Source organism: Nyctereutes procyonoides, unplaced genomic scaffold, assembly GCF_905146905.1.
Source record: "Nyctereutes procyonoides isolate TBG_1078 unplaced genomic scaffold, NYPRO_anot_genome, whole genome shotgun sequence".
In the NCBI taxonomy this organism is placed as follows: Eukaryota; Metazoa; Chordata; class Mammalia; order Carnivora; family Canidae; genus Nyctereutes; species Nyctereutes procyonoides.
Window position 1 is genome coordinate 23,258,729 of NW_026575036.1, and position 24,214 is coordinate 23,282,942.

Below are 24,214 nucleotides of genomic sequence, written 5' to 3' on the forward strand. Positions count from 1 at the left end.
TGTAAATGCTAAGTAAATCTTCGGTTTCTGTGGACCAGTACTGAGCCAGGAGTGAATCAGTCTAGGAAAGTATCAACAACAACCATAGTCACCTAGTGATCATCTCACTGTGCCTGTGTTCTCACCCCCTCTAAACTCTGCCTAACTGTCCTTGTCTCCCTTTCAGGAATAGTCTGGCACTGCTTCATTCCCTACCTCCTTTTTTTTTTTTTTCTTTTTTTAAGATTTTATTTATTTATTCATGAGAGACACACAGAGAGAGGCAGAGGGAGAAGCAGGCTTCTTACAGGGAGCCCGATGTGGGACTTGATCCCAGGACCCCAGCGTCACAGCCTGAGCTGAAGGCGGGTGCTCAACCCCTGAGCTACCCAGGCGTCCCAACCTTGCCTCCTTTTGCTTCTAGCATTGCCTCCTGGCTTCTTCCATTGATCAGTTTTCAAAACTTAGGAAAAAATGGAAGTGCCAGATATAAGGAATATAGGGTAATGGATTCCTCAGTCAGTATCAGTGACTTATCATCAGTCATTTTCTTGTATTTGCGATTTACATTGCATTTATTTTATTTGTGATTTACAGTACATTTGGTCCAAGGAAGTTCCTTAGATAAGCAAAAGCGGGTCACTGGGAGCAGATCGTTCACGTTGGTCTCATGCATGTTAAAAACGATATTTTGGAGAATATATCAGATGTGTTAGTGTTTACAAAGAATGATGGTGATGTTTTCTCTTGGCTCACTGGGTAGTGTTTTTCTTTCCTTTGCCTTCTTCTAATTGACTTTGCTTCACGAGGCTCACCAGTGATCAGTACTTCTTTGATATGTAAAATATTTGTTTCATAGTGGAATTTGGGATCTTTAAGAAAATGAACATGTTTTGAGTATGAATTGAGTAAGACATTTAAGCCTAAGGCCTCCGGTATTTAAAATCAGAGATTAACGTTAGGATGATGCTGCAAAGTGGTTCAATGTGTCTTCTAAAAACCATTTCTGTCTTTCTTCAGGAAATACTATGGAGAAAAGATTGGTATCTACTTTGCTTGGCTGGGCTACTACACTCAAATGCTCGTCCTGGCAGCGATAGTAGGAGTGGCTTGCTTTCTCTATGGATATGTTAATCAAAATAACTGTACATGGAGGTAAGTTCTGTTTATTCCTTGTTACTGTGATGAAAAGTTGATTAGACATAAAATTATCTTCAGGATCTTAGACTGTTTTAGTAAAAGAAGACTCATCACAGATCACAGAACACTTACTGCTTTGGATGATATATCCCTTTTGTCCTGAGCATAATAACTAAGTGAAGTGGAAAAAATTTTTTTATAGATAATGCAGCCCAGTTTCTGACAGGAATATTATCCCTAGGAAACACTCCAATTTTTTAAGACAATTCTTTATTTGAAAAAGAAAAGTCTGGAGGGAGGATCGTCCTTGAACTTCTGGTCCCCAGAGGAATGCTTCACTGAGCCCTACAGATGTGAGCCAAGAGCAGCTCTGATTTCTTCAAGGTTTCAAAGGCAAAACTTGATAAAACTGGTGTTTTTATGCTTTTAGAAATGACTTTTTAATATATCTTAGGAAATAGATGTTTAAAAATTCAACTAAATGCGACTTTTGTTTTTGTTTTACTTGTTAAAAAAAAAAAAACCCTTACAGTGTTATGGGGGAAAAATAAGTGATAAACAATTAGTTTGTGCTTGACATTAGAATTAAAATACCAGCTGCACTGTCTAAAGGGAAATGCATGGATGCCAGAACACTGAATTTCACCATCACTATTCTGAATTGTCTTATTATTCCTCTGCTTTTGGTAGTCTCAACCTTTAGAAGGGATGCAACAGTGAAGCAGGCATTTTCTTGTGTTCACCTGGCCTCTCTCCAGCTGTGACAGCCAGATCAAAATTTCTGGGCACCAGTAATGAGCTAGCTGATGACCAAATTTTTCTAGCCCCAAGCATATCAGCCTGGCTCCCGAGGCAGGAAGCTTACATGGCAACTCTGATGTATAGGCATAATTATCCATTCTATTTAACAGAGAATTCTGAGCGTTTTGTACCCATTATGGCTTCTTAGCTAGAAAGCTGCAGCTGGTCTTTGAAGGACTCTGCTCTCTTCACTGAAAATAAGAGTTCAGGGCCAAAGGCTGAATGTTGATACCTTTTGCCTAAATTTGTCTTCAGCTTCTCCATTGTTTTGTATACTGTTACAACCAAAAAAAAAAAAAGGCATCTCAACAATACATTTTCAAAGTGCAAAAGTAGCATTTTTATAAGGTTCTGGCACTGACTGCTCTCATTATAAGTCATTTTATACAATCACCCTGACAGTCACACCACGTTTCCTACTATTTCACACAGATTGATTTACGGAAATCTGGGGTAGGGTCTTGGTGATCTATTCCCTATGCTTAGAACTATTGGGGCTTTAATTACTTATATTAAATATTTTCAAAATAATTAAAATACATATGCATTTAAATATTTTAAGTTTATTACATGCTGAGTAGATTCGCAGGAAAATGTATTTAAGAGATAAAAGGAATAATGATCCCTCAGCAGTTTAAGAAAAAGAACATTACTGTTCCCTGGGAAGTGCTTCCCTCAGTTGCATTCCCCCACTTTCTACTTTGGACGTAAGAACTACACTAAATTTTGATTTTATCATTATTCCTTTACATATACTGTATATTCTCCCTACAAAATATATTTCATTTTGTGTGCTTTTGAAAATATGCACATGTAAGTAGAGGATACGATAGGTGTTTCCTCTTGGGTAAAAGGTCTATTTAAAGCTTATGTCCCCCTTTAAACATAGAAGCCCTATTGAGATATAATTCACATACCATAAAGTGCACCCTTCCAAAGTGTACATACAGTTCAGTGGTTTTAAGTAAATTCACAGAGTTGTGCAGTCATCACCACTGTCTAATTTTAAAACATTTTCACCACCCCAAAAAGAAACCAGTACCCATTGGCAGTCACTGCCTAACCCCCCTTCTCTTAGCCCTTGGCAACCACTAGTCTACTCTCTGTTTCTGGATTTGCTTATTCTGGACATTTCATATAAGTGGAACCACACATTTGGTGGCCTTTTGTGACTCTTCTTTTACTGAGCATAACCTTCTCAAGCTTTATTCATGTTGCAGTATGTATCTGTACATCATTCCCCTTTGTGGTCAAATAAAATGCCAATGTATGGATATACAACATTGTGTATCCAGTCATCCATGTTAATTTAGGTTGTTTCCACTTTTTGGCTATTATTACTTCTTCTGTTATGGACATTCATGTACAAGTTTTTGTGTGAACATGTTTTCAGTTCACTTCAGAATATATTTTTTAAAAAAAATGGAATTGCTGAAATACATGGTAACTCCATATTTAACATTTTGAGGAGCTGCCAAAGTACTTTTCAAAGTGGCTACACCATTGTACTTCCACAGTAAAAATTTATGAGGATTTCAATTTCTCCACATCCTCATCAACACTTGTTATTGCTAGGTTTTAAAAATACATCTGTATTAGTCAACCTGGTGGGTATGAAGTGGTAGGTCACTGTGATTTGTTTGTATTTCTCTAATTCCTACTGATACCGCATCTTTTCATGTGCTTATTTGCCATTTGTATATTTTCTTTGGAGAAACAGCTATTCAACTCTTATGCCTCAAATCCTTAATTGTGTTGCCTTTTTATTGTCTTTTTTTTTTAACTGTTCTTTATCCTGCATAAAAATCCCTCATCAAATATATTGGGTATTTTCTCCCATTTTGTGAATTGCCTTTTCACTTACCTGAGGGTGTCCTTTGAAGCATAACAGTTTTTAATTTTAATGAAGTCTAGTTTATGTAATTTTTTTCTTTTATTGTTCTTTTGGCATCATATCTTAGAAAGCGTTTTGACCCAAAATCATAAGGATTTGTCAGTGTTTATCATCTAAAAGTTTTATAGATTTAGGTCTATGATTCATTTTTTTCCAGGTGTATATTCAGGTATCCCAGCACAATTTTTGAAAAAACTATTCCTTCCTCATTGGATTGTCTTGGCACTGTTGTCAAAAATCAATGGCTATAAGTGTAAGAGTTTGTTTATAGACTCTCCATTGTCTTCCATTGATGTCTGCCCTTTTTGCAAATACACACTATATCAATTAGTGTAGCTTAGTAAGTGTTGAAATTGAAAACTTCAAAATTTCATTTTTCTTTTTCAAGATTTTTTGGCCATTTTGGGTCCCTTACATTCCATGTTAATTTTAAGATCAGCTTATCCATTTCTACAAAAAAAAAAAGCCAGAATTGCATTAAACCTGTAGGTCAATATTAAGATTTTTGACCTATGAACACAGAATATCTTTCCATTTATGTAGGTGGTCTTTAATTTCTATTAATAAACTATTTTGTAGTTTTTTGTACACTTTTCTCAAATTTATCCTAAATATTTTATTCTTTTTCATGCTATTATAAATGAAGTTGCTTCCTTCATTTCATTTTTGGATTATTCATTGCTAGTGTATAGAAATATAATTGCTTTTTGTGTATTGATTTTGTGTCTTATAACCTTGATGGACTGGCTTATTAATTCTAATAGTTCTTTAGTACATTTCTTAGAATCTAATATACACTATCTTGTCATCTTGAATAAAAATAGTTTTACTTATTCCTTTCCAGTCTGGAAGCTTTCTAATTTACTTTCCTTGAGTAGTTGCCATGATTAGACTTCCCAGTACAGTGTTCAGCATAAGAGGGAAACATTCGTCTTTCACCAGTAAGGATAACATTTGCTGTGGGTTTTTCGTAAATGTTCTCTACCAAGTTGAGAAGTTCTCTCTTATTCTGAGTTTTTATTTGTTATTCTGTTAAAATGGAATATTACATGAATTGATTTTTGTATGTTGAACTATCCCTGGATTCCTGGATACATCCCAGTTTGTCATCATCCTTCCTACATGTTACTGGATTTGATTTGCTAGTATTTTGTTGAGGATTTTTCCATTTGTATTGACAAGAGATAATGGTCTGTAGTTTTCCTGTGATGTCTTGGTCAGGTTTTGGTATCAGTGTAACATTGGTCTCATAGAATGAATTAAGAAGTATTCCCATCTCTCTATTTTTAGAAGGGTTTTTGACACATTGGTGTCAGTTCTTTAAATGGTTGATAGAATTCACCAGTGAAGCCATCTGGTCCTAGGCATTTCTTCGTGGGAATTAAAAAAAAATTAAAAAAAAAAGTTTTAAATTACTAATTCCATTTCTTGCTATTGATCCATTCAGATTTTCTATTTCTTCTTGAGTAAGCTTCAGTTATTTACTTCTTTCTAGGAACTTATCTATTATCTAGATTACATAATTTGTTAGCATATAATTATTCATAGTATTCCCTTATAAACCTTTTTATTTTTTTAAGGTCAATGGCAATGTCCTTTTTATTATTTCTGAGTCTAATGATTTGAAACTTTTCTTTTTCTCGATTAGTCTAACAGAAGATTTGTCAGTTGATCTTTTCAAAGCCAACTTTTGTTTTTGTTGATTTTTCTGTTTTTCTCTTCTATATTTCATTTATTTTTGCCTTTTCATTTGAAGGTTTAATTTGTTTACATTTAATTTTTTATAAGGTTGGATTCACATCTGCTATTCTGCTATTTTATATCTTTTTTTCCCTATTCTATTACTACCTTGTTTGTGAAAATATTTTCTAGTATACCATTTTAATTCCAGTTTGTTGCTTTTTTCGTCTTTTGCTGTTATTATTTTCTTAAGTGGTCACCCTGGAAATTGTAATTAATATCTTGTTGTAAGCAATTTCATTCAGTTTTAATGCCAACTTAATTTCAGTAGTATACAGAAACTTTGCTTTGGTACAGGTCTTTTCCCTTTGGAGCTATTATTCTCATATAAATTACATCCTTATGCATTATGAGCCCATCAACACAATTTTACAATTATTGTTTTATGCAGTTGTCTTTTACATCAGATAGAAGAAAATAATTCCGTGTAAAAATATATTTATAATGTGTTATTTACCCATGTAGTTACCTGTATTAGTGTTCTTTATTTCTTCAGGTGAGTTTGAGTTACTGTCTCGTGTCCTTTCATTTAAGCCTGGAGGACTTTCCTTTAGTAGTTCTTGTGGAACAGGTCAGCTAGCAACATGTTCTTTCAGTTTGTTTGTTTTTAATCTGGGAATATCTTAATTTCTCCATTTTTTTTTTGAAGAATAGTTTTGCTGGATATAGAATACTTGATTGACAATCTTTTTCTTTGAGCACTTTGATATCATTCCACTGCCTTCTGGTCTCTGGTTTCTGATAAGAAGTCAACAGTTTATCTTACTGAGGGGTTTTTGCACTTGCTGAATCACTTTTCTCTTTCTGCTGTCAAAATTTTCTTTGTTCTTGTGTTTGGACATTTGAAGTCTGATGTGCCTATGTTTGGATATCTTTGAGTTTATTCTATTTGGAGTTCATCAAGCTTCCTAGATGTGCAAATTAATGTTTTCATCAAATTTGGGAACTTTGCAGTTATTTCTTCAGATATTCTTTCTGCCTTCTTCTTTCTTTCCTCTCCTCCTAGGACTCCTATTTTTTGTATATTGTTATTGTTGATAGTGTTCCACATATCTCTGAGGCTCTGTTTATTTTTCTTCATTCCTTTTTCTTTCTGTTCCTCAGACTGAATAGTATCAGTAGACTTTGTTTTAAATTAGCGGATTTTTTTTTTCCTGCTAGTCATCTGCAGAAGAACCTCTCTGGTGGACTTTTCATTTTAATTATTATACTATTGTATCTCTAGAATTTTTACTTGGTTCTTTTTAACAATTTTATATATTGATATTCTCTTCATGGTGAGATTTTTCACGTAGTTTAATTCTTTAGGCAGAGTTCCTGTCAGTTCTTTGAACATGTTTAATTGCATATTTTAGTGTTTGTCAAGTAAGTTTAATATCTAGATTTTCTCAAGGACAGTTTTTATTGAGTGCTTTTTGTTATGACCAAAATGTTCTGTTTCTTTGTGTATCTTGTAATTTTCTATTGAAAAACTGGGCTTTTTATATATTATAATATGGCAGCTCAAGAAATCCTATTTCCCCTTCTTCACAGTTGTGATTTCTGTTGTCATCACTGCTGGTGCTCACTTGCTTACTTTCTTGAACAAGTTCTGTAAAGTCTTTATGTTTTGTTGCATGTGACCATGAAGTCTATGTTCGATAAGCTTATTTGTCAGCTAACAATTAGACAGTGATTTCTTTAAATGCTGGGAACCATTCATTATTTCAGCCTTTGCCAATTTCCTGTGTGTGTGTGTGTGTTAGTGTCTGTGGGGAATATCCTGAGCACTTTAGCCGGCAGTTTGCAGCTCTTCCTGAGCCTTTACTTCCCACTTATATAGAACCTCAGAGCCAGCCAGAGATGAGGGATGAAGGTTTTCTCAGATCCTTCCTGGTCACCTGCACTGACCTATGCATGAATGTGGCCTTCTACAATCCTAGGAATTTATTAGACCTAAATTTCTGAAGCCCCCTATTGATATCTCATTCTGCAGTGCTTCCTTTTAAGTTTTGATCAGCATCCTGTTAGCCCCTCCTGGTCTTGCCGCCTCCAGCAATTGTAATGTGAATAATTCCTACTAATGATTTCAGCAGACACTCTGGGGATAGGATAGTTTGCACAGTATGTATGAGCTCTGAGACAAGTGAAAAAGATGGATCATGAGAATGGAGCTTTTCCAGGGAGCCTCTGGACAGTTCTCTGGGGATGGGTTTTTTGGTAGCTTCAGATCACTTCTGCCTCCTTCAGCGGCTGTTGGCCTACTATGGTTGTGGGGCTGTTGTCTTTTAATACCACCATTAGGCTAAGGATATAGGGATGGGTATAAGTCAAGTTAAAATGTCACAAAGCTCACTATCTTTATGGAGATTTAGCTGTTTTTAATCCTCAGCTTGCTGGAAGTCCTTGTTTACTTTCCAGAGTCCTACAGAGGTTGCTTTTCACAAATTTTGCCAGTGTTTTCATTGTTTTTATGGAGGAGCAGGTTTTCCAAGATCTTTACTCAGCTCTTCTAGAAGTGCTGTCCCTGCCGGTTTGTTTTTACCTGAGTTATTTGCAAGGCTGACAAATTCTTCAACTCCAGTGCCATTTACAGTAGGAGTCCATCTGAGAGGCTTCCCCCAGAGGGAGCAGTTTGCACCCTGTTATAAATTTGTTGTTCTTTCCTTATTAATTTGTAGGAGTTCTTTAAATACTCAAGTGAATAGTCCTTTGTCATTTTTACGTGTTACAAAACTTTTACCAGTTTGCGGCTATTTTTTCTTCTCCTCCCTTTATGGTCTTTTAATGAAATTCTCACTTTATAACATTGTGAATATATCATTATTTTCCTTTATGATTTATACTTTTTATTTTCTCATTAGTGGAGTTTCTCCTTACCCCAATGTTATCTAGATATCAGCCGCCTTCTTTTTTTTTTTTTTTTTCCTAAGGAGTTCCTACCGCTGCATTCCCAATTTCTACCTGGAGTTGTTTTGTATGTAATAGAATTTAGGAGTTCAATTTCACATTTTTCTATATGGATATTCGATTACAGCAAATGTCACTTCTTACTTTTCTAATTTGCTGAACCAGCCTTGTCTTGAGTCAGTTTCTGTATATATGCAGAGGTCTCTTTATAAACTCTATATTTTTTCCTGCTCAATTCTTCTTAAACTATGCCAATAGCACCTTGTTCTTTAAGAATGTCTTGAATGGTCTGAGACTTTTGCTCTTCTATTGAATTTATGGCTCAACTGGAGGAGAAATAACATTTTCAGATATTCTTCCAAATTACTAACATGATAATGAATCCATTTTATGATCTTCTTCACTCTTTCGGAAGTTTTATCACTTTCTCCCTATAAATCTTATACATCTTGAATTTGATTTATTTCTGGGCTCTTTATATTTTTTAAGCTATGGAAAAATGGTATTTAAAAAATTAATTTCTAATTGTTGCAGATCTATAGGGACATAATTCTTTTTTCTGACCCTATGCATATTTTGTATACTGATTCTGTATCCAGCATCCTATGTTTTTCCTGACTTACTGTGCTGGCAGGGCCCTCTAGCTGGAAGTAGTGATGATAGGACACTCCATCCGGATATGGAGGAAATGCTTTTAGCATTTTACCATTAAGTATAATGTTTTTTTATAGGTTTTATGTGGCAAGGCTTTGTTAGATTAATGAAGTTCAATTTCTTTCCTAGTTTTATAGGAATTTAGATTTATTTTTTTGATCACAAATGAATGTTTCTTTTTATCATGCTGCTAGAAAGGAAGTCCTAGTCATTAAAATTTCTTAAGTTTTGCTTTTCTCTTTAGCAAAGAAGTTTGTCATCCTGATATTGGTGGCAAGATCATCATGTGTCCTCAGTGTGATAAGATTTGTCCATTCTGGAAACTCAATAGTACTTGCGAGTCCTCAAAGGTAATTTTTGTTATTCTGAACATTTGCAAATAATGAAAGTTTTTTTTCTTCTAATAATTTTAGCAAAGCCTGGAATTATATTTTTTTCTGTGAAATTCAGAAAGGTAATTTTCAAATAAACCTCCAAACACTCTGAAAGGTAGACGTGGAATGTGTTTATTTCTCTTTCACAAGTAGTAAATTGAGATGAAAAGCCTTATCTAAAATCTTCAGGTGGGACAGTGAGGAACTGCAGAATTAGAATTTTGGAGTATTTGAAGTAATCAAAGCAAAAATCTCAAAGCCAGCTTATCTCATGAATACTGTATAATAGGTTTACTTATTATAAGTATTTTCCTCAATTCAAATGAGTAGAAACCTGAAATTTGCACTTAATGTTTTTCCACTTTCAAGGTGTGCTGAAACTATGCTTGTTTTTTTTTAAACCCTAATTATGAGATTTAGGCTATATCTATGAATATGCATAAGAAGGGCTTTGTATATAAATGACAGTCACTTTGTCCCAAAACATTCCCACAAAACACATCTGGTTCCCCTAAACATGCTGATGATCTTGAACTATATAGTTTCTTAAATTCCAAGAGTTTTAGGGCAAGTATTGGGACTAGAGGTAGCTTACTGAAAGGTATCCCAGAAACCCTAGTTGGGAAGAAAGATAGTCCTCTTGCTTCAGAGATTTTTCCTGACAACTTTGACCTACTCTTCTCCCGCGTTGTGATCTTTTTTCTATCCTCTTGTTCCACCATGAAAACTTAGGAATCTTTGAATGACTTCAGAATATTCTAACCTACTCCATCCAAATCTTCTTTAAACCAAATACTTTGCTATTATAATGATATCACTAAAAATTTATATTTTGCAAGATTCTTGAATTTACCACTTATGACACAACAGGCAGACTGCCTCCATTTTATAGATTAAAACACTGAGGGTCAGAGAGATTAAATAATTTGCTCAAGGTCACCCACCTAGTAACTGACAAAGCCAGAAATCAACAGCAATCTGCATTTTTTGCCATTTCTGTGTTCCTTACCAGCTGACAGTAGTGGCAGCCACTTCACTCACAAATTGAGCACTGTGTTTGAAAAATGTTCTGAAATTTAATTAAGATGATTGCAGGGTATTGTCAGCACATGGATTTTTACTCTTAATTTATGAATTAAAATAGTTTTCATTGCCTCTCCCCCAGAAACCAACACAAATTCTAGACTATAAAAATCTGTCATAAATCACATAAAGTAAAAGACTTGAAGCTAGCAGGAGAGGAGATAGATGCCTTCCAGTGATGTTGACTCATAAAAGTGACTAGTTAGTGCATATCCCTGGACACTGGATTTAAGGTAAATGACAATGACAATATCAGAGGCAAACTACTCCACCAAGAACAATTGGAAATTTCATTTTCCTTAAGAAATTCTCTTTCAAACACCACACCCCCATGTCTTTTTTCAGATCTTCTCTTCTACCAACTCATCCTTAAACATGTGACTTTCAAATATGTCCCTGTGTACATTTTTTTCCATTGTTTTGGAAAAAATGAATATTTTATTCGAATTCCCTAAAGAATCCTTTGACTCTTGTTAGAGCGATTTATTCTTTCATATACCTCCTTCCCGTTGCAAGAGTAAAAGAATTAAATTTTTAAAATTTTAAAGAGGAGAAAAAGCAGCTTTCCATGTTTTTCTGTTGGTTAACTCAATCTTTTCTTCACTCATACATTTATATATTCATTCCTGCCTCTTTCTTTTGGAAAGAGATGAAATATTTGCTAATGGATGGGAATGCTAAAAGGGTTAATAAATTAGAAATAGAAAATTAGGATCAAGGAAATGAGGGAACAGTTATAGAAATAATCAGGATTAATACTGTTTTTGTGATTGAGCTTTAAATAAGGTTCTTAGCTTTTTGGCTGGCAAGATAAAAGGGAAATGTGGTAACTTGAAATATTTTGTTCTCAGAAATACATTGTTATAAAATTTTGATTTTGTTCCTTTGCAGGAAGAAACACAGTAAATGGTCACTTTTTAGATTTTCATTGGTTCCTCTGCTTTAAAACATCATGCCCTGCATAAGTAACCATCTCTTTTCTTTCCTGTTCCATGGGATTAAAACAGGACACTGACTGGGGCTGATCTTAACACAGCTGTGTTTCCCCATCTGTGCCCTCTTGCCAAGCAAGTTAAGCTAAGCTTTTTACCATGAAAGCCCCTTCCTTACCTTCTCCCCTGATTCCTGCTTATGGGGTCCACAGGCCAGCCATCTTGTTTTTTCTGCTGAGTCCTCGATCCTCACAAATATGGCAAAAATGGTAACTTCATCCATGCCACCTAACTCCATCTCATAGGAGTGCAAGACACATCCCTTAGCTTGAGCCAGGCAACCGGGTAATCTTGGCATTAGTGATAAACCTATTTTTTTTGCTGCTTCTTTTTTTTTTTTTTCCTCTCTCACACTGACAGACAAACTTCCACTGGCTTTTTCTCAACATGGTAGGGCAAAGGATTCCTAGGTAGGGTTTTATTCCTTGTGGATTAAGATACTCAGAAGTGTCAGGGCAGTAGGGAGGTATCAGATAGAGAGAGGCCTGCATTGATCACAGGGAGTAGCAGTGGACAGAATCTTCAGTAATAGCATTATAACACATGGAACAGTTCTGTATAGGACTTTTTTTTTTAAAAGATTTTATCTATTTATTCATGAGAGAGAGAGAGAGAGAGGCAGAGACACAGGCAGAGGAAGAAGCAGGCCCCACGCAGGGAGCCCAACGAGGGACTTGATCCCAGGTCTCCAGGATCACACCCTGGGCCAAAGGCAGGCACCACACCGATCCCCAGCTTGGACTTTTTTTAACAATAGTTTTCATTGAGAGATAAGACATAACATTAAATGAGAGCTATAGTTCCTTAAGGGTCAAAGCTGACAGATTTATTAAAATATTGGTCTATGGGATGCCAGGACTAGAGGAATAGGTGGAGAGCAGTGTTCTCCAGAGGGGCCACTCACTTATTAATTGTCTTCCTTGAGCTGATTTTTTGAGAGGAATGATTGGGTTAACAGTCTGGAATTGTGCTTTCTGATCAGGGTCCAGATAGAGGATTGAGGGGCATCTGTGTGCCTTGGAAAACACATGGATAAGATGATGGTTAAGTGGATATTCTTTTATGAAAATAACATATTTTCACATAGATGAAAGTTTACCAACTTTATATCAGTATATAAAGGGTAACCAAAAAAGTTAAAGAGTTTTCCTTACAAGCAACTTTGAATTTTCATTAGCAATTGAAAAGTTGAGTTTTTTTTTTAATCCCATAGCTTCTTTCTCTGCACTTTCTTCACTCTTCATATGATCTGTATAATCTAGCATAAAGTTGATATTCTATATGTTTTCCACTTTTTCCAGCACTAGGGAAAAATGAGTAACTGCTTGAAAGATTTTCCAGGAATCCCTACAGGGAGATAGGCTATTTCTATACTACCCCCCCAAAAAAAAAAGAAAGAAATTTAGCAGAACTAGTGAATAAAGTCTTCTTTGTGCAGGTGTGTCATCTATTTGTTCATGGTTGTACTCATTGTAATGTCAGCAATGGTCCCTGTGCATCCTTAATCTCATGGAAACCTCTGTCACTGATGGTAAAAAAGCCATAATTGGGTATGGAAAAACAGAACTCTGGTTGGCCAGAACCATCTCAGAATAAACCCCAGCCTTGTGCTTTTCTTAGCAAGAAAAGAACCCAGTAACTTACCCTGTGACCCGGATGAGATGATAATAAGATGCAAATTGTAAATCTAAAAGTTGCTTCGAGTTAATTGTATTTTTAGAGCTATACTACTGCGAGTTGACTCTGACAGCTTATAAGAAGAGGCCATTATTCAAAAGTCTGATAGAGACCTTAAACCAAATGAACTCTTAGCAGCTATGCCAATTTCTTCATCATGATATGGAAAGATTCCATTGGAAAATGCACTGTGGTAAATGCAGCAAAGGCTGTTTGCTTTCAAAATAAGAAATCCCATCTGCAAGTATGTAATAGATATGATGATTGTTAAATTAGGTATCAGCTTTTAAAGAAATTCAGACTTAGAATACACAAAGCATTGCCTATAGGCTGAATCCTAGTGAGTAGAAAACATGGTTCATTTATATATCATTGTTGTATTTTTCAGAAATTGTGCATCTTTGACAGCTTTGGAACTCTAGTGTTTGCAGTGTTTATGGGGGTATGGGGTAAGTTATTGTCCCTTTTTATTTTTCCAGTTTACTTTTGCATCTTAACATTAAAAAAAAAACAAACTCTAAGATCATACAAGCAGCTAATTTAGTAACATTTCACAGTTTTACATAAGCTATCAAAGTAGCCCACTTTTAGGAGCTTGGATTGCCTAAGCTTCAGCTCCCCTATGACTCCATTTACAACTCTTAAGGCCATTGTATGAGTTACTACCTAAAAATACTACTTCAAGATGTGGTTGCTTAAAACACACACTTATTATTTCTCATGATTCTCTGCATCTGCTGGGAGGTTCTCCAGTCGTGTGCTGACTCAATCGATGTGCACAATGAGCTAGCAGCTGTCCTGGGGTAGATGGTCTGGCAGTTGCCAGGTTGGTTTGGTCTGTGGGACTCAGCTGGGCTGGTGCATCTTTGCTCTCTGTGATGTTTCATTCTCCAATGAACTAGCCCAGGATTCTTCACCTGGTGGTTTTAAGGTCCAAAGAGAAGCAAGAGAGGACAAGCCCCATTTCTCAGACATTTTTTGAATGTATGTTTGCATCAAGTTTGTGAATGTCCCATCAACCAAAGCAGGTCATTGCCAAGCCAACAATGTGAGGAGGTTGGAGGACTTCCCAAGGGCTTGGACAGGGAGGCATGGTTCATTGGGAGCCATTATTGTAATGGTCCACTCAGCCCTGATCCACCCTGACTTACATGGTGTTGGGGTTCAGGGGAAGCAACACAGGAATTACAGGTATGCTTTCTTCTTTATACTCTTTTATATGAGTATTTAGTAAGTGTGTGTTACTCTTATAATAGTAAGTAATAAATTCTATTTAATAAATAGATGTAGTCCAAAAGAATAGAATTCTTACATAGATGTTTTAACACTATAGTTATTTACTTTGAATAGCATCATTGATGTAAGGAGGCAATTATTTTCTTTAAACACAGATATTTAAATGTTTAATTGATGTAAATTTTCCACCATAGAAGAAAATAATTCCATTTTCAAAGACAAATCTTTTCCAATTTTATTGTGTAGGTGAAGCAGGAAATAAAGCTCAGGCCATAGATAGTTGGGGGAAGAAAATGACTCAAGTCTCTTATTCTTGAGAAGACAGCACATGAACACATGCAGCTCACGGTTCTTTTTAGGTGTCCTTGAGGACGTTTCTCTTTTGCAGTGGTTGTGCTTATTTGAGGTCACCAGATAGATCACAGAACAGATGATCCAGCTGTTCTGGACACTTTTTAGGGTTTAGTTGCCATTCCTGGATAAAGCGAACTATAAAATGGTCACACTTATCTACAAAGTTATTGTCCTTCAGACATTTAGCTATGTTCTTGCTAGATACCAAACACTAGCTAATATTTGACACACAGAAGAATAAAGATCAAATTCTTGGATTAAAATCCTCTGTACTCCTCTATCATAAAATATGTCATTTCATTTCTCCCCCCAGTAAGAGCCCAAGTACCAAACACATGGGTGGTGGTCACTTCTAACTATTCTCCTAACCTTTGTCTCAGCACTGATTTGTAATGTATAAAATTCTAACACATCTATTGAACTCCATATACTGATGGATGTTGAAAGTCCTAATTTAGAAATACATTTGTTTTAGGATTTTATTTATTCACTTTAGAGAGAGAGAGAGAGAGAGAGAGAGAACCAGCAGGTGGGGAGAAGCAGAGGGAGAGGAACAAGCAGAGACTCTATGCTGAGTGGGGAGTCAGACCCAGGGCTCAATCCCACAACCCTGGGATCACAACCTAAATCGAAATCAGGTGTCAGAGGCCATCCAGGCACCCCGAAATACATTTTAAATAAAGCAAAAATATAAATTAATTTTGGTATTGGAAAGACAAACCTTCCATTTCCTAGCTGACCTTGCTTTCTATGATCATTAACTACATCATGTTTATGGAACTGACTTAAGCATTTTCAGCTGATTTGATCTCATCAGATTTTAGAATGCAGAAAACATTTCAACACTGCTTGAAGCACCATATGTGTATCTTTAAGGATATGTATGTATGATGAAGTCTTTATTTGAAGTGTCTTATATTGCCTTTCCTGTTATGTCTGCCTTATGAGAACCACTGCTGTGAACCTTGTTACAGAAAATCAGAAATCACAGGCTGAAGAGGCAGGAGGATCATGTGAAGTCTTTTATATCACGACCATTCATATTCTTGTAGCATCTCTTGTGTGCCCAGATCTGTTAGAGTATTTAGAGTATTCCTAGTATTTTTCTACTCCCTAGGAACTCTAAAAGTTTAGGGTTGAAAACCTTTTTTAATGAATGTAGTAAAAATCATGTACTTACCTGAATTATGTCCACCCTTTTAGGCCAAGCCAGGCCACCCATTCATACAGACTCAAATCCTAAACATCAACCCAAGGCTAAAGTGCCAGTCCTTAACATATCCACTTCTCCTTATTCCTTGTTACTTCTTACCTACTTCTGGATCCTCCCTGGCTCCAGGCTTTTGGCTGCATGGCTGCATTTTTAATTTTCACCTTTGAGTTCTGGGGTGGGCCTAGTTATTTCCAGGAAAACACCAAGCCCTTGGCTTATGGAGAGCTGGGGAATCAGGAAGGGCGGTGCCCTAACCAGCTACACTTGGAAATCAGGAAACAGCTATTGCCAGTTCCAGAACTATACTGCTCCCACCACCATCCACACCAGCAAAATAATGCAACTCCTGCAACCGCCTCTGCCACCATTCACCTCAGGTTCTGATTTAAGTGACACACAAATGCATCTGTTGGACATTTATAAAATCACATTAGGGAGCCCTAGCTTCAAGAGAGTCTGAAAAAAAATTATCTTTTTTTAGCCTAGTCTTTAAAAAAAAAAAGATTTTATTTATTCATGAGAGACACAGAGACATAGGCAGAGGGAGAAGCAGGCTCCCCACAGAGAGCCCAATGTGGTACTTGATCTGGGACCCCAGGATCACACCCTGAGCCAAATGCAGATGTTCAACTGCTGAGCCACCCAGGGGTCCCTTAACCTAGTCTTTTAGTTGGGAAGTTGGAATAAAGGCTGAGCAAGCTCACCTGCCATACTTACTTAGCTTTGTGAGTAAAGAGGGTTGAATAATCAAGGCCCAGTAAAATGCCCCAGCTCTCCAGCAGCAGACTTACAGCAACTGGAACACTACCATGTGCTAGAATGTGCCCCTTGTCCTTGGACATTGCTGGATATAAGCGGCAACACTGAATGTGGCTGTCTTCATGTGATGCATACGTCCTTTACAGGAAATGATACCATGATTAAGAGGACAAGCTGTTCTTGATTCCCAAGATCCTCGGCAGCTTTCCCTCTTCTCTCATTACATGTTGATGTAAGAGTCCTAACTGTGTCTCTCTAATCAACAAGAGCCTCGTGGTGTGTGTGGTTTGCCGAAGAACATAAATGCATGGCTCCCCACCAGAGGGAGAAAGATCAAAAGATCCAGAACAGGAAATTCCTGTCTGGGCTCGTGCACAGTCCCCCGAGGTCCTGGGGCTCCCAGTCTGGGTCACACAGCAGCATGAGTCAGCAGTGATGTGGTCCAGGAGCACGCTAAAACCTTGGGTGGTTATAGTACATGATCAGTGTCTTCCCTGGACCCTGCAAAATAATACCCAAAGGTTTTGTAGAATTGACCTTCCGATATCCTATTATGGCAAAGGAGCAAGAAGCTTGAGGCAGGACCACGTAGTGCGTACACACAGCTTGAGCTCTAGAGCCAAGAATGCCTGTGTGGGCATATGAGACCTAATGACTACTTCCAGCCAACACACTGTTTGTGGGAGGGGATTTCAATCAGGCATATTCCTCATTCTTCTTTTCAATAAATCATGGAAGGGTTGCAGGGAAGGTGGTCCATTCCTGCTTTTTTCAACTCAGACTTTTTTTTTTTTTATTTTTTTTATTGTTGGGATAGTTTGTTCTGTGTCACTAACTTTTAAATAAAAGCAGTATCTTGGGTATTTTGACCTTTCTGTGCCTCTCTGTGTGTGTGTCTAAAATGAGAGTAGTAGCAATTATCGCTGAGGGGTATGAGGGCTTTTCCATAGTTATGTCAGTAAGCTCATGACAGCCCTGTGAGGTTGGTCCTGTTGCCCCCATTTTACAGAAAGGGAAATGGGGGCTCAGAAAGTTGGAACACGTTGACCAGTAGTCACACATCTAATTGTCCAAACCAGGATTTGACCTCGATTCCAACATCCAGCTTATTTCTATTCTCACTCATTGTGACTGGAAAATTAGAAAGGGAAAACAAACACTGCTGGGAAGGGAGTACTTTACCCATTTCATCTGTCTTCACCACTGGGGAGTGCCGCGTTCACGCTGCTCACAGCCACAGCCCAGGATTTCCTCCCGCACCTCTGGCTGCCCACATGTGGTCTGCAGGACAAGAGGCCGGCCTCTCTCTGCTGTCTACTCCAGCAGGTCTCAACTCTGACAGTAGACCTTTAAAACGAAAGCAAAACACAATGCCAGTGCCTCATTCTAGTCCAGTAAAGTCAGAAACTCAGGGATGGTTCCTGGGCTCAGTGTTTTTTGTTTTGTTTTAGCTCCCAGGTGCTTTTCATGTGCAGCCAGGGGGAAAGCTACCCCTCTACCTCTCATTTAGTGATCCCATCCACACATGGCCTCAGTTACTACTTTGCAAAGTTTCCAGCTCAGCATAGATCTTTCTCCCGAGTTTCAGACTTTTACCTACCTACTGGATGTCTCTCCTGTGGCCCAGAGGCATTTAATTAGAACTAAACTTGTCTTCCTAGGCTCACTCCTCTTACTGCCCTTCCCCCTGGGTAATTGCATTAGAATTTAGGGCATCACCCAAGCCAGAAACCCTGTTGGCATCCTAGACCTCTTCCTCCCCTTTACACGTTTGCATGTAACCATCCTACCTGCCAAACATTCTGTCTTCTCTCTCCTCCCCACCCAAGCGGACTCATCATGTACAGCAGGTCTCCCTGCCTCTAGTCCCTCTAGAACACTTGCAATGTCCCCTTTACCTTTAGGTAACAAACAGGTATCTTCAGGCCTAGAGTCCTTTGCGATTGCCCCTGCGATCTCCACTGTCTGCCCCACCCTCCTCATGACACTGTGCACTCACTTCCAGATATTTGTAGTTTCTGGAGAGTATCTGACTCTCTGGCTTCCTTGCCTTTGCATGGGCAGCTCCCCCAGTGGGGGATGGGGGCTCACGTCCCACCTTCACCTCCAACTCCAAGTCAGTCATCTCCGGGCAGCTGCAGGGGTCCCCGCCTCAGGGAGAGCCTCGGATCCACATTGAGCACATGTTCTGCGTCTGTGCTCCCAGAGCCACCTGTCATCACCCTCACTAGTCTACTGTAACGGGCACACCACCATAATTCCTACCTACCCTGTAGCTCCTTGAAGCAGGGCCTGTGGCTTTTTTCTCTTTATTTTTGGCACATAAAAATACTTGTGTGTGGAACAGTGGTAAATCCAGAATTTCTATATAGGAAGGGCTTAGGGGTACCAGTCTGATTGAAAGAAAGGTCTAGGGGATTTACCCTGAAACTACATTTTCGGTCAACATTTAATGTTGTCTTTATTTAGTATTTTAAATTACAAGCTTTGAAAGATAGTAAAAAAAATTTTTTTTAAGATTTTATTTATTTATTCATGAGATTCATGAGAGACACAGAGAGACAGAGAGAGAGGCAGAGGGAGAAGCAGGCTCCATGCAGAGAGCCCGATGGCGGGACTCGATCCTGGGTCTCCAGGTTCAGGTCCTGGGCTGAAGGCGGTGCTAAACCACTGAGCCACCCGGGCTGCCCAATAGTAAAGATTTCTAAAAACTGTTTTACTCATATTTCATACAAGGTTGAGAAAATATCAGTTTTCTATATTTAAGAATATTATTATTTTAATTTAGGGTGGCCTGGGTGATGGTAAGTAGAGATTTGGGGACCAGTAAAGTGCCCCCCTCAGGCCCTTAGGAAAGAAGAGAGAGAGTGAGGGATGTATGGACGAACAGGCCGAAGGACGGAGGGACCATAAACGGTTTGAGTTATGGTAGTTATTGGTGTTTTGTAGTTGGCAATAAAGTGCTAGTAGCAGACGCCTTAGCATTAGACACACTCACATGCCTTCTGACCATCATGTTATTACCTTTCCCCTGGCTGTAGTCTGTTTTCACAAGTTGAATAAATTATCAATATCATCTTTTAAAAAAATAACTTTTCTCTTTTAAATATTCGTATTACCTACAAGTTAGACTCTACTGACTGTATGTAAAAGTGTTATGGGTAATTATAATAATTAATAATTCAGCACAGATTTCTGAAGCATTAGTCATCATTGATGATTCACCTGCTCCTCTTCTCTCTCTCTTAGTTACCTTGTTTTTGGAGTTTTGGAAACGGCGCCAGGCAGAACTTGAGTATGAATGGGACACTGTCGAGTTAGAGCAGGAAGAGCAACCCCGGCCAGAATATGAGGCACAGTGTACTCACGTGGTGATCAATGAGATTACTCAGGTAAAGAGAATGTTATATCCGTTTATACAGTGGTTCTCAACCGTGGTGGTACAATGTAATCACCTTCAAGACCTTGAAAGTCTTGAAGACCTTGAAATCATCATCAAGACCTTGAAAAGTCTTGCTTGATGCCCAGACCCCATCACTATATACTGTGGTGGCACGTAGTGGCCTGAGGTATATTCTGGGCACAGGGGTTTTTAAAAGCTTCCCTGGTGATTCTGATGTGCAACCAAAGTGAAGAAGTATGGCTTAGGACGGTAACGGTGGACATAGGAGATAAATGTGACACCTTCTTTCATCATAAAAGTAAAATTGGAAAAAAAAAATTAGAGTCTGACATAAAATTAAGAAAAGATATATTTGGTTTGTGTCCTTTCTTTCATATCAATAAAAAAATGGCTAAAAGAAAGTTTAGGCTCTATGACATAGTTGTGTTAGGAAGGACACCTTGGATTTTGTAGTTGACTCTCAATTTTTCACATGCCCCTCATTGTCAGGGCCCCTTTTTCATCCTAGACTAGCTGGCCTTTGTTTTGCACTAAGCCTCTGGGACTGCTCCACCTTCTGGCTGGGATGCACACAAGATTGTGTGGCTCTCCTCCTAAAGTCAGAGAAAGGGTAGAGGAAGGAGGGAAACATTTGTTCAAGTCCAACTAAGTTTAGACCTGTGCTCCGCATTTTCTGTAATTGGAAAGGTAAATTTGCTTCTGCTCCTGCTGCTGCAAAAAATAAAAAAAAATAAAACTATCTCTCTCTGTATAAATATTCCAGAGCCAGTGAAAGATAATTTTTGAATCATCTGCATTATTGCTCCTTTCCATCAACATAGAAAATTTAGAGCTGATGGTACTTTCCGTCATCAGCATAAGGACAGTCAATTCTGAACACGAATAATTCTTGGAAAGAAAATGCTTTTACCAAGAGCATCGGAAAATATCCCCAAGTATAGATTTTATAAATTGAATCACAGATTTATAGAATGCCAACACTAAAAGGGACTGGAGGGAGCATTTCAACCTCCTCATTTTATAAATGGGAAAAAGTGAGGTTCAGTTATCAACAGAAGGTGACATTTGTCTTTTACAATGTAACAATTCCCATTATGAATCCTTCTCACTGTTTACTATGGAAGATGATGGGGTCACACATGTGCTGTTGAAAGACTATACATTCAGAAATGAAAGCAGAAACTTAAATTAAGTGTTGAAAACCTTTTAAATACTGAAAAAAAACAGCTTGTAATATTGGCAACATAGAAGAAGTACTGAAGAAAAGACAATTTGGTAATTTAAAATCACTAATAAGTTTAATTTCCATTGAAACTTTGCTTGTTAAAAATTTGAGGATAAGGTTCATTTTTCCTTATCGGTTTTTTTTTCATTGTGCTTTTGTTGCTAATTTATCCTCCATTGGTTTAGAGAGCCCAGAGTGTGGTAGTGAACTCTTGAGAATAAGGCTGCCTACAGATTCAACCCAGCAATTTATAAGCTGAATGATCTTCGACAAATGACTTGACTTCTCTGTGCCATAGTTTCAACTATATAAAATGGGAATAATAGAGTTGCTTCCTCATACAGTTGTCCTAAGGGTTAATTGGGTTAATGTGTAAAACCTTCTTAGAATAGTACCTGGCGTAGAGTAAATGTCGTGTCAAGTATTTTGTAGCTATTATTATTATACTACAGCTGCTGGTATAATCCAGGTAAATCTTGAGAAGTATTGAGCTCTTCTCTTAAAAATTAAATATATGCTTATGGACCACAGAAACTCTTAAAAATTCTTAGCTATATCAAATTTATAAAGCTCAACCAAGAAACACATAGTGGATACCCAGTATTTGAGACACTTGTGGAACTTACTGTGCTGCAACGGGCTCTGAGCTCTCATTGCTGCTGTGTCTAAAATCTAAGACAAGCTCAGGAATGTAGTTCTACAGCTTAGCATTGTCAGATACCCGGGATCCTGAGCTGAGGTCATGGCAGCTAAACTGCTTATTATTCATGCTTGCATTTCCAAAACAACATTAAAATGAACACTGCATATGCCTTGTGTATGTCTGAAATCAACCCCCCAAAAAGGCAGTTATAAGTAAGGGGGCTATGTTTGAAAACTAATTTTTAAAAAAATTCAGTCTAGGATTTAGAGACCAATCGGGAGGGGGAAAAAAAAAATCATTTCACCAGAGTACTAAACTTTTTTTTTTTTTTTTTTTTTTAAGGAAGAAGAGCATGTTCCCTTTACTACCTGGGGAAAATGTATACGCGTAACCCTCTGTGCAAGTGCTGTCTTATTCTGGGTAAGTTGGCCACAGATTTTTAATATCTAATTGTAAATATCCAGGAAACTAAAGGCAAGCTGGAAACTATGTAGCCTCATAGAATTGTTTCCAGAACCACTCAGCCCCACAGGGAGCAACCTTAGTATCTATCCACTCATGGTGGCTCTTCCAGTTCCTTTCACTTCATCTGTTGAAATCAGATCAGAGGGTCCGAATTTTCCAGTTTCTGGTAAAGAGATGAAATGGGAGGCATTAAGAATACTAAAATTTTCCAACAGTAACAACTAAAATAAAATGTCTAGGAATAGCCTTAAAAAGATACTAGGAACTATCAAAGAAAACGTAAAAAGTACTGAAAGATATAAAAGAAGACTGGAACAAATGATTGTAGATAAAAAGATAATATTTTAAAATATCAGGACTTATAAAATTAATTTTGGGTTTATTATTAATAAAATCATATTAATATGATAATTAATAATATATTGAGAGCTTTATTGGCTCAAGAATAGCCAAATTAGAAAATATGGCATAAAGCACAGATATGGGCCCTTATATTAATAATAATTTAATATATGAGAAGGGAGGCATTAAACTCAGTGGGATAAGTAAAGATTATTTAATAAATGGTAATGGAATACTTGTTTGCTCTTTGGAAAAAAAAGATTCAAACCATACTATGAACACATATTGTAATTCCAGAAATATTTGAAAGGTAACGCCACAAACTAGAAATAAATATTAATGAATATGCAATCTCTAGATATAAGGAGACTTTCTAACCATTACAGCAATGGAAGACATTTCAAAAGAAAATCTTTAAAGATTTCCACACATCAAAAGCATTGTACGTTTTTTTTTCAGATTTTATTTTATTTATAAGAGGCACAGAGAGAGGCAGAGACACAAGCAGAGGGAGAAGCAGGCTTCCTATGGGGAGCCTGATGTGGGACTCGATCCCAGGACCCTGGGATCACACTCTGAGCCAAAGACAGACACTCAACCACTGAGTCATCCAAGCGTCCCAAAACAAAAACAGAAGAAATTTCTGTTACCTACTAGGGCAAAGGGTTAATACCTTCAACACATAAAAAGTCCAGATTACTCCTAAGGTAACACCAAAGCTCTCAAGAGCTAAGGAGGCAAAGAACAAGAATACTCTTTCACAAAAGAAAAAAAAAATACCCTGGCAAATGTCATATCTCAATATTAATTAAATCAGTGCACATTTATATGAGATACAGTGTTTCACCTCTCAAGTGAGAAGGTTCAGCGTTTGTGAGGATGAAGGGCAGTGATCAGCTCCTCAGCTCCTCTCATACCTAGGCTGTAAGAATTTTAAGCTGTCCTGGCCTCTTGGAAAGCAGTTTGGCAGTATCACGAGTCAAAAATATTCATGTGCTTTAATCTACTAATTCAGCTTATAAAAACCATTAATAAGGAAGTATTTCAAATGGTAAGAGAAGTCGGTAAAGATTTAGTCACATATATATTACAAAAATATATAATTATTTATATTACTTATTTACTTATTATATATAAAAATATCTCAGCCAAGATATTCTGCTTCTAGTCCTTCATAAAGTAGGATATAGGATAGCTGTGAGAAAGTATGTCCATGAAAATATTTTATGACTTGTAGAAATGTTATGGTTATGACAACATTTAGGAAAGGATAAAATATGTGAAATGATTTTTAATATACAAACAATACGCGATTCTGAAGGAATTATGCCTACATATAGATAGTATGTAC

General features: G+C 37.3%; 1 protein-coding gene across 4 annotated transcripts in view; it reads left to right on the plus strand.

Moving 5' to 3' along the window:
• ANO6 (anoctamin 6) overlaps positions 1–24,214 on the plus strand; it is a 190,544-nt gene that overhangs the window by 130,943 nt on the left and 35,387 nt on the right. For all 4 annotated transcript variants that reach the window (XM_055318558.1, XM_055318560.1, XM_055318559.1 and 1 more), the window contains 5 exons: positions 1,000–1,134; positions 9,342–9,447; positions 13,612–13,672; positions 20,035–20,177; positions 22,399–22,476. In XM_055318558.1, the coding sequence (XP_055174533.1) occupies positions 1,000–1,134; positions 9,342–9,447; positions 13,612–13,672; positions 20,035–20,177; positions 22,399–22,476 (523 nt within the window). The remainder of the gene's footprint in view (positions 1–999; positions 1,135–9,341; positions 9,448–13,611; positions 13,673–20,034; positions 20,178–22,398; positions 22,477–24,214) is intronic.